The sequence below is a fragment of the Acinonyx jubatus genome, chromosome C1 (assembly GCF_027475565.1).
Source record: "Acinonyx jubatus isolate Ajub_Pintada_27869175 chromosome C1, VMU_Ajub_asm_v1.0, whole genome shotgun sequence".
Taxonomy (NCBI): Eukaryota; Metazoa; Chordata; class Mammalia; order Carnivora; family Felidae; genus Acinonyx; species Acinonyx jubatus.
Genome location: NC_069381.1, coordinates 156,384,941 through 156,400,854, shown reverse-complemented (window position 1 = coordinate 156,400,854; position 15,914 = coordinate 156,384,941). Strand labels below are relative to the sequence as shown.

At 41.9% G+C, this 15,914-nt stretch overlaps 1 protein-coding gene across 14 annotated transcripts in view; it reads right to left on the bottom strand.

Moving 5' to 3' along the window:
• The window catches only part of MYO3B (myosin IIIB), a 471,131-nt gene that overhangs the window by 395,825 nt on the left and 59,392 nt on the right, over positions 1-15,914 (bottom strand). For 6 of the 14 annotated variants that reach the window (XR_008295422.1, XM_053215250.1, XM_053215257.1 and 3 more), the window contains exon 1: positions 396-470. The exons of 3 other annotated variants lie outside the window; for them this stretch is intronic. Coding sequence is in view for 8 of the 11 variants with exons in the window: in XM_053215250.1 (XP_053071225.1) it covers positions 396-424 (29 nt within the window). In the remaining 3 variants the exon portion in view is untranslated. Of the gene's footprint in view, positions 1-395; positions 472-6,109; positions 6,646-7,852; positions 7,930-15,914 lie in introns of those variants that run through there. 5 more of the 14 variants (XM_027055520.2, XM_053215256.1, XM_053215255.1 and 2 more) reach the window with 5 other exon arrangements.

Here is a 15,914-nt window from a genome sequence, read left to right as displayed (position 1 = left end):
AAGGAGATTATTCTGGCCCAGATGCCTGCTGAGATGGTGGGAGAACAGAAATCATGTGAAGCAGTAGAAACCCATCTTGAGAAGAAGAAGAAAGTAGAGAAGAAACAAACCAAAAAAGTAGAGAAGAAAGAAACCAAAAGGACTATGCTTAAAAGAGGATTGGTAAGTGGGTTCCCTACCAATTCTACACCCAGGTCCTCTGAGGTCTGCTAAGCTTTGTCTGTCCTTGGACATCCATGAAATTTCTTACTACATTCTTCTAAGAAGCTCTCTCTTCTCACAAGCCAATCTAACTCCTGCATAAACTGGTTTTAATTCCTAAGAACCCCAAAGAAGCCTGGCCTGTACCCTTTTTTAATATCTTGCATTATTTTATAGTGGAGGTGCAGCCTTACCTTGCTGAAAATGAAGCAATCTGAAGCATGTACCCTGTGAACTCCTGCAGTCAGTCAAGCCTAGCGAGTATGATTTAAATAGAAACTTGTCCAGCAACATTTTATACTTGTGAGAAAATTTATGATTAAGATTTCCATTTCTGAGTATGTTATTCAGAATAACTTGTCTAAGTGTTATACCCTGTATGAACTATAAATCTTAGAAGAATGTTTTTAAACTAGAGAATAGATTTTAAAAAGCAATCAGAAAAGTAAGCCGTGGAAGCTCAGAGGGAATTTGCATAAATATTAAATATAATAAACACCCAGAGACACATAAAGTAAGAAAAGACATATCATATAAGCTTGAACAAACTAGAATGTAATTCCAAACTATCATATAAGCAAGTGTGTGATACATTGGTAAAGGCTGGTAAGAGACTAGGCCCATTTTTAGGAACTGGCTTAACAAACAGAACCCATCTACACATGGCTACAAAGAATACATTCAAGCACAGCTTGGATGTCATCTCTTCTAGGAGGCTTTCCCTAATCTTCCCATTAGAGGTGACCTTTCCTTTATGTATCACCTACTCTTTTCTAGCAGTTACCACATTGCCTGATATTCACTGTTCACACGTTGGTCTTTTCCACCAGTGGGCTCCTAGAGAACACGTGTCATGCCTTCCTAATTTTTTTCTGCCTCATAGGCAAATGTCCATTGTATAATAAGTGTTCAATAAATGCTTGTCGAATACAAGATTAAAAATCAGAACTTTAAGAACCAGTGAGGTTTTCTTAATTAAAAAACCATTGTAGTTTCATAGAACAGTAAGGAAATGAAGAAAAATAAATAAAGAAAAATACTACAACACTCGAAATAACCACTGTTAGCTGTAAATATAATTGCAAATAAACACACACAACCATTGATTCATTCATGTCACAACCTTACTTAAAAAAGTAACCTGTGATGGCCTCCTATTGCTACATTAAAGTCCAAATTCTTCAGTCACATATTTAAGACCTCCACAACCTAAATGCAGCCTTCCAATCTTATCTTAAAACTGTTTTCAGGGGCACCGGAGTGGCTCAGTCAGCTGAGTGTCCAACTGTTGATTTCGGCTCAAGTCACAATCCTAGGGTCGTGGGATTCAGCCCTGCATCGGGCTCTGTGCTGAGCATGGAGCCTGCCTGGGATCCTGTCTCTCCATCTGCCCCTCTCCCCCACTCACATGCTCTCTCTCTAAAAAATAAAAAATAAATTTAAAAATTCCTCTTATTTCCCTGTATCAAGCTTATGATGAATTTCAACTAAACCCCTCACCATTTCCCAAACCATCCTTGGATGTCTGCACCTATGTAATTTTGTCTGAATGATTTCTACCATCAGGAATGCTCATCCCACCATATCCATTAATCAGGAGTCCTACCAACCCGTCAAGAGCCAGCTCATGTTCATTTATCCCTCCACAAATAGGCAGCTCCTTTTCCTTTGAAACTCTATAGTACTCATATATGATAAGCTGCCTTGTGGTGTCGGTCTGTGAATAAACCTCAGATCCCAAATGAGGTCCCAAGCAAGGCAGAGAGACTAATTCATATGCGTCCCCTCTACATTTATATCAGCTCAACAGACATTTGTGAAACAAAAGAAGAGGTTGAGTATAGTTAAATATGGAAGGCTGTATTTTGCAGTCTCAAAGCAATGACTTCAGCTGACCCCTGAAGAAAGTGCATGCCTTGGATTAGTGGAGTGTGGATTGTGGGAAAGACTGTATACCCCTTCCATTGTGACAACCAAAGACATCCCCTGGCACTGCTTCCAGGTAAGGATTAATTGAAGAAATGACAAAGGGACCATGGGCAGCTGGAGAGGGAATTAATGAGCCCTGACAAGATCTGGCTGGAGCAAAAGAATTACTTCCACCAAAGAGGTGAGAAGAACACCCAACACCATCTATCTTTGAACCTCTCTCCTGCTCCTATGGAGGAGATAAGTCAACCGACAACCACTCCTTTTCTTCCGTTTTCCACTCATGTACATACTGAGAAGCAATGAAAAATAAGGTAAAGAATATGGTCTCTAGTCCTGAATTTCATCAAATCCCAGCTTTTACACTTACTAGCTATACCGTCAAGGGGAGAGTTGCTCACCCTTCTGTGCCTCTGTCTCTTCATCCATAAAATGGAAATAATGAAAGCACTCACCTCTTAAAGTTGTGTGGTAGTCTCAACAAATAGGAAGCACAAAATACATCATTTATTATTACATCATGGAAAAATCTGCTAGCTGGAAAAGAGGAATATCACCACTAGATACCCTTTTCGTAACATTGTAAAACCATATCTATCATAGGGAATTTGCTGAGTAAATACTGGATGTTGGACATTATACCACATGCCACACCTCCATGAGGAAGTAACTATTACTATTTCTATTTTACAGATAAGAAAGCTGATGCATGGAAAGATTAAGGAAGTTAAGCTAAAAGCCAGGATTTAATTTTTTTTTTTTTACCCTACTCTGCCTCATTGATTTAAGAAATGTTTAATGAGCATCTGCTATGTGTCTGGCATGTTTCTAGGTGTTGAAGATACAACAATGATCAAAACCAACCATGGGGCACCTGGGTGGCTCAGTTAAGCATCTGACTTCGGCTCAGGTCATGATCTCACGGTTCATGGGTTCAAGCCCTGGGTAGGATTCTGTACTGACAGCTCAGAGCCTGAAGCTTGCTTCAGATTCTGTGTGTCCCTCTCTCTCTGCCCCTCCCCAACTAGTGCTCTGTCTCTCTCTGTCTCTCAAAAATAAATAAAAACATTAAAAAAAAAACAGACCCAAACAATGCCTTCATGGAGCTTATATTCTAGGAGGGGGAGAGAGACAATCAACAAAATAAGTAAGTATAATATATAGATGATAGGTAGTAATCAATCGCTATGAGAAAAATAAAGTAGGAAAGGTGACCAGAAAGTCAGAGTGTGTGACAGGCAGGGTGGTAACAAGACCAAGGAAGACTCACTGAGCAGGATACATTTGAGAAATGACAGGAAAAAGATGGAAGAGTAAAACTCTGGGGGGCAACTATTACAGACAGAGGATACAGTAAGTACAAAGGCCCTGAGGCAGGAGTTTACTTAGCATATTCAAGGAATAGCGAGAAGCCAGTTGCAGGCTACACTGGAATAAGAGAAGAGAAGGGAGAGAAGTAGGTGGTGGAGTCAGAGAGATATGGGGTGAGGGAGAAGCAGATAAATCACGTAGGTCTTTATCAGCCCCTGTAAGGTAAGGACCTGGCTTTTACTTAGACTGAGATCAAAAGCCATTTGTGGGATCTGAGCAGGAAGGGCACGATCTGACATGTTTTAACAGGTTACTTCGGTGGCTACACAGATAGTAGACTGAAAGAGGTGCCACTTGAAGATCCCTTAAGAGCAAAGCTATTGCAACAAAAAAGGATCTCCAGAAGGTATGATCACAACAGATTGGTTTTTTCAGAACAAAGTGCTGGGGAAGCCTCTTTCCACCTATCCTATGATGTCTTGTTGAATACATCAGTTGTGGGGAGCCCTCATTCAATTATATTGCAACTGGGAGCCTTTCTAAAACAAGCTGCCCGAGTGCATCCACAGCAGCTGGCTAGAAATCACTGCATTCTTCCTCATCACTCTTCAGCGTTACCTTCATTTTAGAAGATGAACTTGAACACAAAACTGGCTGTCCAATCTCAGCACAACGTTGACCTGCTATGATTGGGACATTTAGAACATGGTCAAGTGGCAGAAGTCCACAGTCCAGAGAGTGAGGCTTGAGCTTAGCCAGACATTCCACGAAGTGTATACCAAGCACCCACTCTTTGCAAGCCACTGAAAGACTTTATAATGAATCAGACTCAGTCCTGACCCAAGTGGGCATATGGTTCACACAGTGAAAGGATACAGCTTAAACACAAATCACTACACAGCAGTAAGTATACACTATAGGTTGTAGACTACAGACTAACTACAACTAACATTGGGAGGGAGACGGTCCACCCAGCCAGGAGGATTTGGGGATGGCATCTGACTTGGGCTTTCAAGGGGAAGCTGGAGCTGGACACACAGATGCTCAGAAGGCTTGCCAGGCAGATGAAACAAAAGGAGAGACTGGAAAATGGAGGACTTAAATTGGGAACCACTGTTGGGACAGTTTGGGAGGACCCAGCAACACTCATAAAAAAATCCCTCAGCAACTTATTTAAAATGTAGACTCTGGGCCCACTCCCCAGCAATTCTGAGTCAATAGTGGGTGGAGGAATCTGTATTTTTATCAAGGACTTTCAAGTAATTTTAACGTTTTCCACTCAACTCCACACCCACTTTGAGAAACAATGGTAGAGATGAGTTAAAAACACCCCATGTAATTTCCCCTATTATTCTCTCTCAGATAATCCTGTTTATTTCTTCTAAGCACTAATTGCTATAGATACTACTTTTGTATCTATTTGTTTATTTACAATTGATTCAATCCATGGGGTATAAGTAATGACTTTTCACCTTCAAGCATAGGATTTCACCAGAGAAAAATGAAGTTATTTTTCTCAGTAAACACAAGGATTTTACAGAACGTGTTCTATTTATTAATGCTTTTTCAGCTACTCACGGTTTTTGTAAAGTAGGATTGCTTCCAAAAATGAAATCTATTTTTAGGCAGGTAAATAAGACCTTTTCACCTATCGGTATGATCCCCAAATTCCTACGTTGAAGCCCTAACCCCCAGTATGACGGTATTCCAAGGTGAGGGCTTTGGGAAGTGATTAGGTCATGAGGGTGGAGACTTCATGAATGGCGTTCATACCCTTATAAAAAGAGACACTAGAGAGATGATTGCTCTATCCCCACCATGTGAGGACAAAGCAGACCAGGGCCTGGACTCTCAGCTGTTCTGGAACCCCCATCTGGATTTCCCAGCCTTCAGAACGATGAGAAATAAATTTCTGTTGTCTATGCCACCCAGTCTATGATACACTGTTGTAATCGCCCAAACTGATTAAGACAGTCAACAAGCTAGATCGTGGATCAAAATGGAAAACTATATGATTTGATCATTTTAAGGCTATGTATGGATGGGAAGAAAATCTTTCAGATTTACAAGATTTCTTTTCCTAACAAGTTCCAATTATTTCACATGTGATGTAAGTAATCAATTAGCACTCCTTGCGGACAATCAGTAAGTCCTGTCAGCTCTACTCTAAAAATAAATTCCTGAATCTGGATATCTGCCACAACCACCACCACTACCACCAGGGCCACCGCAGGCCCCCACAGAGCCTTTTGGGCAAATGAGAAAACTGACCGCTCATCACCTCGGCCAGGCACCTCCACCAGGGCGCTCCCTGCAGCCCTGCCACCTCCTCCGGGTGTCCAGGCTACTCTCCTCTCCCCTGGCGCACAGCCCCGGGCTCCCTTCCTGTCCCCGGCCTCAGTTCTGCCCCCTGCCCCTCACAGTCTGCTCTCCACACAGCTACGAGAGGGCTCTTTTTTCAAAGTTGCATAAAATGCCATTGCAACCAGAACAGGATCCAGTCTCCTCCCACCCTGGCGAGAAAGGCCCTCTCCCTTTGGGGCCACACCTTCTGCTCGTCTCTCGCCCGCAACCTGCCATCTTGCAGCCGGCCCAGTGCTCCGCGTTCCTTCCCACCTAAGGCACCTTACTCTTCCCGGGTGGGAAACATTCTCCAGCTCCTTCCCACCTTTAAAGGCTCCGCTGGCGTACCTCGGCCTTCGAGGAAACTTCTGGAACCACCATGCTCACGGCGGAGCCCGAGGAGGCTGGCTGAGCGTGAGGGATTGGGCTGGGGTTCCCCGAGGCATCGCCAGCAGGGGTACAAAAGTTGCGGTTGGGACAGGAGTGAGGAGGCGCTGCCTGAGGAAGGAGGTGAGCTTTGTGAGGGGCCCCTGAGCAGAGCAGGGCCCTTCCTAGGGAGTCACAAGCCGCAGAAAAAAAAAAAAAAGTAAAAAGTTGGTTTGTGTCCTTCTGAGCTGTTGAATCTCTTGGACCTCCAGCTGGGCAGGTGGCCCTGCTGGAGCGAGGGAGCAGGGAGGGACCCTACAGGAGGCCTCCCACGAGGACGACCCGGAGGCCAGGAAGCAGCGGCAATGCTCACCGGAAGGTCTCCCTCCCCACTGCGCGTGCCAGTGAAGGGAACCGGATCTCCGCTACTGCGGAAGGGGCTGAGAACCACGCAGTGCTACGCTAATTCCAGAGCTGGGGAGGCAAGGGATTTGTCTTGGCTGGTGAGGCGTGCACTGAACTGGAAAGCAGGAGACCTTATATATCTGGGATCTGGGCAAAATATTTTTTTAAGTTTATTTAATTTATTTATTTAGAGAGAGTGTTTGTGCACGTGGGGGAGGGACAGGGAGAACGGGAGAGAGAATCCAAGCAGGCTCCAGACTGTAAGCACAGAGCCTGACTCAGGGCACGATCTCACTAACCTCAAAATCGTGACCTGAGCCAAAATCAAGAGTCAGTGGCCTAATTGACTGAGCCACCCAGGGGCCCCTGGGCAAAATCTTAAATCTCTTCAGTTCTTTGTTCTTCCCTCCTCATCTGAAGAATGAGGTGGTTGAATTAATCACTGTTTCTCAAAGTTTGCTCCACGCACCACTCAGGGTACTTGCTCAAACCCAAGGCTGCTGACACTGAATGTTGGGGTGGGGCAGGAACTGGCATTGGCCAGGGCTCCCTTGGTAATTCCCATGATCTCGGAGTTCATCTCTAGGTTCCCTTCTCTAATGTATTATGAATTTTAAACCTTAAACCTATACAAATATTGGGGAGAGAGGGAAGAATTGTGGCATAATTGAATTTATCTAATATCATTCAGATTGTCATGTTACCAAATCACAAATCAGTCAGGACGTTGCATTCACTTAGGAACAATACATAACCACAGCTATGACAAACGATTAACTAAATGATCAGATTTTTCACTTCCTCACCAAAGCATGGGGAAATTTATCTTAGCATTAGCTGCCTTAAACCTCTCTGAGTGAAATACATTAAAAATAACTGCAAATTACTGATGACTAATGCCCTTCAATTTGGCCTCAAGCTGAGAAGTTCTGTGCAGAATAAAGTGGTTTATAATCCCACACGTCCCATTCTATTATAAACTGCAGGTGGCAAATCAAGTGGCTATGAACTAAGCTGTGTGTGTGTGTGTGTGTGTGTGTGTGTGTGAAAAGTCAATACTCGAGGAGGGTATTTTTTCACTCCTTTAATGGGACTTTAACAGCCCCAACAAAAGGCAGATGCTAGCCATGCGGACCTAGGAATCTGGGTGGTGCCTCACAAGGGCCTGAGGCTAGAGTGGCTGTGGTCACCCACCTCTATTGCACACCAGTCAAGGCAGCTGCGCCTGCCCTTTGCAGAAAAGCGATCTAAACCAAGCACAGAAAAGAAAGCTGAAAGGAAAATAATTGCAACTCACACCAATGACCTATTTTCTGAATCCGGCTTATCCGAGATTGCATTCTTACTCCTCCAAAAAGCTGCAGAACACTTCATGCCCAGAAAATGGTGCCTTTGAGGAGCACATGGACCAGAATGTATGACACATCGTCAGCAGAGGACTATTTTCTGACCCAGGTTCCAAGTGGTGTTAGCCTCAGACAGCTATTGGGGGAGAGACTGATAAATCTACCAAATCCTTGGTGGCTTTGCTTCCCTGCTAGCCAAGATTAACATGATGCTAATTGGTAGCGAACCTAATCTATTTAGTGTCTCCCACCAGCACAAGCAGCAGAATCAAAACAGCAGAAGCAGCAGAATCCCGGGCCCCATGTGCACATCATGTAATAGCTCTAATTTTATATTCCCCCAATTTTTAGGTTGCATTGCCCCTTCATTTCAGACATGGCACAATCAAACTACCCATCTTCTTCTAAGTCAAGGACTAAGAAAGCCTGTAGCAGGTTCACTTTTGTAAGTGGCAGAAGCACCCAGGGGATGCACCCATGAGTTTCTGACCTGAATTCCCAAGGAAAGAAAAGTGACTTTCAACAGCATTCAGGAGCATGCCCTGCATGCCCTGTGTGCAGAGCACCAGGCTAAGAGGACAGAGGAGGAGCTAGGAACTGGAAGGCAGGGCCCACCTGCCTGCAGGGAGCTTCTTTTCTGGTCAGCCGAGGGAGCATGAGAGCCCATGTGAAGTAAGCTGAATCTTGCAAAGCAGCAGACAGCAAGAGCCAAATAACTTTGGATTAGCTGCATCCATAACTTCTGAGGAAGAGTCCATTCAACCCAGAACCAAGACTCCAGGGGGAGTGCTTCCTGGAGTAGGCAAATTTAGGTATGGTTCTGAGGGAGAAGTGAAAAGGATTAGTGTAGACAGGCAGGAAGGAAATCTGCCAACAACAGCACTCAGATATGCAGATATAAGAGCATGGTTTAGAGAATGAAGACCCCACCTCTGCTACTCATTGCAACCTTTTGTATTTCCATTTACTGCCATTAAGAATTTTAACAATAAGGATAATGTGTTCTGTGTTCTTGTATCATCCACAGTGCACATAATAGATGCTCACATACAGCATCTTCTATAATTATAGCATCATATAGTTGGACTGAGGATACAGAATGTCAGCAGGATATAGTCTCAAAGGTCATTGACAGCCTGCTCAGGAGGACTGGCTAAAACATCTTTACCAGGAATTTGCCCCTGACCCTTCCAGATTATGGAATTATGGACCCTTCCTAGTAATTTTTCCTCCCTTCCTTCCCCACCTCCCCACCTCCTACCTCAACCCTCTAACAGTACTTATTGGTTCCAAGTGGAGCATCTGCAGGAAGGGACATGGCCCTGAAAATGGCTGAGAGCTCAATCTGCTCCAGATAAGTGTTTCTGAGAAACAAATTATAATGCATTCCCAGTGTGAGCGCAGAAGCAGCAGCCTGACAGCCATTTGCATAATTTCTCTTCTGTAACGGGCCTCAAAAATAACAATAGGCAAACCAGATAGCATCTATTAATTTTAAATTTCCTTGAGCTGCTCTTTTAATGGAGGTAAATCCTAAGGTACTATGAAGGTTTTAAACCCATGAATTATATAGTGTAACATTTGTTCTCTCCAAGGAGACATTTTGCAGAACACACAGTTTGTGTTACTATAGAATCACCAACTGATTCTGGAATGTCCAATTGTTCTGAAATAAGATTGGCAGATAGCTTGCTTAGAAAGTTCATCTAAGAGTGGCAGGAAAAAATGGTATCAAAAATAACATATTATAGGGGCACCTGAGTGGCTCAGTCAGTTAAGCGTCCGACTTCAGCTCAGGTCTTGATCTCACAGTTCATGGTTTGAGCCCCGTGGCTGGCTCTGTGCTGACAGCTCGGAGCCTGGAGCCTGCTTCAGATTGTGTGTCTCCCTCTCTCTCTGCCCCTCCCCTGCTTACACTCGGTCTCTCTGTCTCTAAAATGAATAAACATTAAAAATAAGAAAAATTTTTCAATAAAAATAATATATAATAATAGTATCAAGATAATAATAACAGTATCCATAATAATATGGTATCAAAAATAAGACATACACACATCAAGTCAGCAATGACTCAAAAACCCAGAAGCAAAAGAATGTTGTAGATGATTTTTGCAGGTGTTGACGTCACTACACAGTCAGCAATACAAGGATAGGGACCAGGCCTTTTAGGTCACATACCTCAGGCCTACCATAGGGTCTGGTATGTGGCTACATAATGTTGAAAGAAATGACTAACTGGATGAAGGATGGAAGAATGAATGTGATTTATTTATATAACAGAGGCAACTAATATACTTTAAAAATTTATATATATTTATTTTTCCAGAGACCTAGAAATAACAAGAATGTCATCATGTTCCTTCATATGTGCCCATGTGTATACACAAGGGTACACACACCTCCAGTAAAAATACCTTGAGAAGGCAAGTACGTCAAAAATAAATACTTTTATTTTTAAATTCTTTACATAGCAGAAATATTTCAAAACTAGCAAAGCATATTATAACATTTTAAAATGAATTACTACAGATTAACCTTTTAGTCTCCTCCATCTATTTATGGAATGCCAGGCCAAAGAAAGAATTGCAAAGCAAGGGTAAAAAAGCTACTTTTTGGGTTTCTTCCCCTGGATAATTTTTCCAAAGAACATTCTATTACGTTTTACTCTAAACAGATGCATTTTTGGCAGGACTAAATAATCCATTTTCTGCTCTATTTTAATATCCATATTTTCATTTCATGGATCTTATCCCTCAATTCCAAATGACATTCTAAGTCAAATGAAAACGTAACCAAAGTCATCAGCTGGTACTTTTTTAAAAAATAGATCTTGGGGCACCTGGGTGGCGCAGTCGGTTAAGCGTCCGACTTCAGCCAGGTCACGATCTCGCGGTCCGAGAGTTCGAGCCCCGCGTCCGGTTCTGGGCTGATGGCTCAGAGCCTGGAGCCTGCTTCCGATTCTGTGTCTCCCTCTCTCTCTGCCCCTCCCCCGTTCATGCTCTGTCTCTCTCTGTCCCAAAAATAAATAAACGTTGGGAAAAAAAATGAAAAAAATAGATCTTGATGGTAAGAGGCGATAGGACCTCTGGGTATTAAGTCTGACCGGAGTGGAACAGCCACTGAAAAATGACAAATAATGTGTTCGACTTGAGATTTTAAACATTTGGCGACTTGGAGTTCACCTGTTTTGTAATACACACACACACACACACACACACACACACACACACACACACACAGAGTCCACCTGTGTCTGAAAAAACATGAGAGAAAGAATGGCTGAAAGAAAAGAGACAAAGACTGACTGTGATTTTGATGTGGCTCATGTACCTGGGTGAGGGGTGGTTCTGGGGGGTTGTTCCTACACTTTTAAACCTCCATCTATGTAAAGGACCATCTTCCTTCATCATGAACTAATATGAGATTGCCCCAATTATATTTTGGATAACACCATGTTGAAATCCTTTGGTATTAGTATTTTTAAGTTAATCCTTCTAACACACCCTCTAATCAAAGCGCAGTTGGATTCATTCTGTCACCAGTCAGTGGTGCCAGGGTGTAGCAGGTCCTTGTGACATAAAGCAGATTCCTTGTGCTCATGAGTGTTACAGAAGAGAAATACAAGATAGCACAGGAGGCCTAGAAAAAGAGAGCTAATCCAGCCCATGAGGTGGTGGGTTCTTTAACTTGGTTGCACATTGGAATCACCTGGGAGATTTTAAAATACTGATTCCTGGGTCCCACCATTAGAGAGTGGGACTACACTAGAGTGTTGCTCAGAGCACCAGCAGTTTTAAAAACTTCCCAGATGAGGCTAATGTGCAGAAAAATTGGGGTATCATAACTGTTCTCCAACATCAGATTGCATCAGAATCCCTGGCAACACTTGGAAAACACAGGTTTCTAGGCCCCAAACCCAGAGTCTATGCATTAGTTGTGGTTCAGAAGAGCCTCAGAATGTGCATTTCTAACAAATTCCAGGTAATGTACATTCTTGTATACATACCTGATGATTTTAGGTTAAAGTCCTGGATGTATAATTGTGGGGTCAAAGGATTTGAATATTTTCAAGGTTTATGCATAAATTTTGGGGGAAACATAATGGCATAGACTGGAGAATGATCAAAATAAATAGAAATACTTAAATATATTAAGAATATTTTGGGGCAACTGGGTGGTTCAGTTAAGTGTCAGACTTTGGCTCAGGTCATGATCTCGTGATCCGTGAGTTCAAGCCCCACATCTGGCTCTGTGCTGACAGCTCAGAGCCTCGAGCCAGCTTTGGATTCTGTGAACCCCCCACCCTCTGCCCCTCCCCAACTCGTGCTCTCACTCTCTCAAAAATAAATAAATGTTAAAAAAATAATATTTCTTGCACTAAATGAAGTTTTTTTCAATCTCTTGTTCTTTTTCTAAGCAAAAGGCAGCCATAGATATTTCTTTTTCTTACTTCGATTTCAGAATAGTCCAGGTTGCACACTCGCACACAGCTCTCACAATGCTTTGGCCCCTGAAGTCTCAACTACCCGCTTATGTCATCTCAGAAAGACCAACTCATTAGCCTTCTTAATTCTCCTAAGTACCCCTGGCATTCTTTAACTGCCCATCCAACTTCTTCCCAGGGAAGCCTTCAGCTTCTCTTCCTCTCAAAGTCAGAATAGAAAACCTAAGTACCATGGTCCGCACATCTGCACACCCACAGTCCCACACCTGTTCTTTTTTTCAAATGGGAAGGTTTTTCTTGGCAACCATCTTGCCCCAACTCCTCCTGCTCACTAAGTCCCTAATATTAGCAAACAACAAGACTCTTTGAGGATCTGGAGTGTTTCTATTTTACCACATTTTCCCACCAGACTATTTCTCTGTGTGGGCAGAAATGGTGGCTGTCTTGTTTACCATCAACTGCTGTTCTCCCAGTGCCTGGCAACAGTTCTTAAAACATGTTTCCTAAATGAGTGGATGAGATTTAGCAACCTCCCTTTTGTATGCAAGGCTTGTAAAATTCATAAGCACTTTGAATATTTAAAAACAAACTTGACAAGACAAAACAGTTTGCAAACAGCCATATGGTGGTTTCCTCACAAGAGTTGTTAAGAATGAAAATATCCTAGTTCTACTGATTTGATCTAAACTGAATTAGCAATGCACCCATTAGAAGTAACTCATAAGAACTGAATACAGAATAGATGTGCTGTGCTGTTTCCCCCAACTAGATTATAACGTGGGGATGATCTTACCATGATTGCTAAGTGTGGTTGACGAGGTTGCACACTGCCCCAAGTCACCCAACCAAGGAGACCAGAGGGAGCTGAAACACAAGTGCCCTGGCATGGGACTTCATATATCCAGAGAAAAGGAAAATTTTTCTAATGATCAGAAAGGCACAGTTGCTTACCAAGCTGTCAAGCATTTCATAATTCAAACAAAAACTGGGTGCATTCTCTGTGTCTTATATTTATTCATACTCCTCAACCTCAGGTAGCAAAGTCCTTAAGTATGAAGGTGCCCCATCGATATACATCAACTAGACTAAGTATGTTATTAATTGATAATTAACTGCTACTTTTATTAAAACTACCTTGGGATGGGGATGGTGGTGGGAAATCCCAGCTGAACTATACTTTACTCATTTGGGATCAAATACCATTTTAGCAGTTGAAGACAATTCAGAAAACATGTCCTTCTCATTAAATAGGAAGAAAGAGGCTCAGGGAGATCACCTACATTACTGAACTCAGAATAGCACTCTTAAGCCAAAGTCAGATATAAATGAAATTTTCCACTAATCTAGGCCCTAAACAGCACCTCATAACCAGCAGGACCAACCCTTTAGTCCCCGGCTAAACAAGTCTACTGATAAATGAGCAGCTCTGCAATTTGACTGAGACTTTGAATTCCAACTGAGTTGTTATATTGCATGAATGATTTTTCATATCATTTAACATCAAGATATTCTCCTAACTTTCAAAATGAACTCTGATAGCAAAGAAATAAATCAAACTTTTATAAGATCTAATAGATGTCAGAGGGTTCTTTCTCTGGCAGGAGTTTTAATTCTTTTCTTGAAAAAAAGATTAATCATCAAAGCAACTTAGTATAAAATTGAAATTCCTCATTTATATTATATTGAATTTATATTACCTGCCACTTCTATCAACTCTATAGGGGTAATTTTCTGTATTGAATTATTTATATTCTCTTGTAATCAGATACCTGATAAACTTTTAAACATTAATACATCCAACTAATTCAGAGATGGTAAGTGAATTAACCCTGAAAATGAAAATCTGCCTGTCAGAACTCAGAGCACTACCGAATTTGTGTCTGTTTATCTACCCACTTACCTATATCCCAGCACATATATCTGTATGAGTAGATTGCTGTAGTATGATTGCTGCATATAAGGCACCTGATCATTGTTAAATGAATGATGAATGAACGTAATAACTATTGTAAATTAAGATGGCAATAGATAATGCCCACGATGGTAGAGAAAATAATAGATTAGCAAATTATTTCGATACTCTGAATTTTATTTTATTTTATTTTATTGATACTCTGAATTTTAATGCAACCTACCTTGTCTGTTATTGCCACTTCTATAGAAGAGGCTTGACAATGTTGGTTTCTCCTATTGTACTAAGGTTCTTTTTTTATTTCTTTAGAGAGAGAGAAAGAGAAAGAAAGAGCACAAGCCAGGGAGGGGCAGAGAGAGAGAGGGAGAGAAAATCTTAAACAGGCTACACGATCAGCACAAACCTGATGTGGGGCTCAATCTTACAACCGTGAGATCATGACCTGAACCAAAATCAAGAGTTTGATGCTTAACCAGCTGAGCCACCCAGGCGCCTCCTATCATACTAAGACTCTTATAGTACAAACATATTTTAATTTATCAGCCACAAGGATTCCTAATCAAGATATAGACTATTTAAAGAAAAAAATAATTTGCTCCTTTAAAGTGTCAAGATAATTTTTGTATTGCATAACTGTTCTGCCTTTCTATATTAGTTTCCTACTCCTATTATAAATTAACACAAACCAAGTAGCTTAGAATAATACAAAATTATTACCTTATAGTTGTGGACGTCAGACGTCTGAAATAGGTATCACTGGTCTAAATTCAAGATGTCAGCAATACTGTGTTCCTTCTGGAGACTCTAGTAGAGAATCTGTTTCCTTGCCTTTTCCAGTGTCTAGAGGCCACCTTCATTCCTTGGCTTATGGCCCCTCCTCCATCTTCAAAGCCAGCAGCCAAGCTTCTTCAAATCTCTCTGACTCTCATCCCGACTGTCATGCCTGCCTCTTTCCTTACAAGGACCTTGTGATTACATTGGGCCCACCCAGATAATCCAGGTGCATCTTCCCATCTCAAGACCATTAATTTAATCAACCTACAAATTTTGCCTGGTAAATGAAAATTCACAGGTTCCAGGGATTAGGATATGGACATCTTTGGGAGAACATTAGTCTGTCTACCACCCATTCTAAAACTGTGGTTGGCATTTAGCATCGAGCAGTATCCAGGGAGGCAGCACAGAAGTAACAGAGAAAACACATTTTTGGAGTGAAGACCAGTGTTTGAATCCTGGCATTGGCCACTCATGTAAGACCTTAGCTAATATACTCAACCCTCAGAGCCTCAGCGTTTTTCACTTATAAAATGAGGCCACAATACCAACTTCATTTTGTTGTTGCAAAGATTAAAGAGAAAACAAATGTCGTGCATCTGGCTCCCAACTCACAGTGGGTGTTAAATAAATAGGAGTCAATTCCTCTTACCTCCACATTAAAAGGGCATAGCAGCATGAAAGCCAACTACATGCTGATTGTTATTGTATTGACATGAGGTTACTTTTTATTAAATTTAGGGCACAGACGGTTTTTTTCCAGCACAGAAAGTTAAGGATGGATGGTCAATTATGGGTTTTCTTTTGTAGCCAACATCGTTAAACATTAGCTGGGCAGCTTGCAAAACCTGCTCCACTCAGGAACTTAAATGACAACCTGATT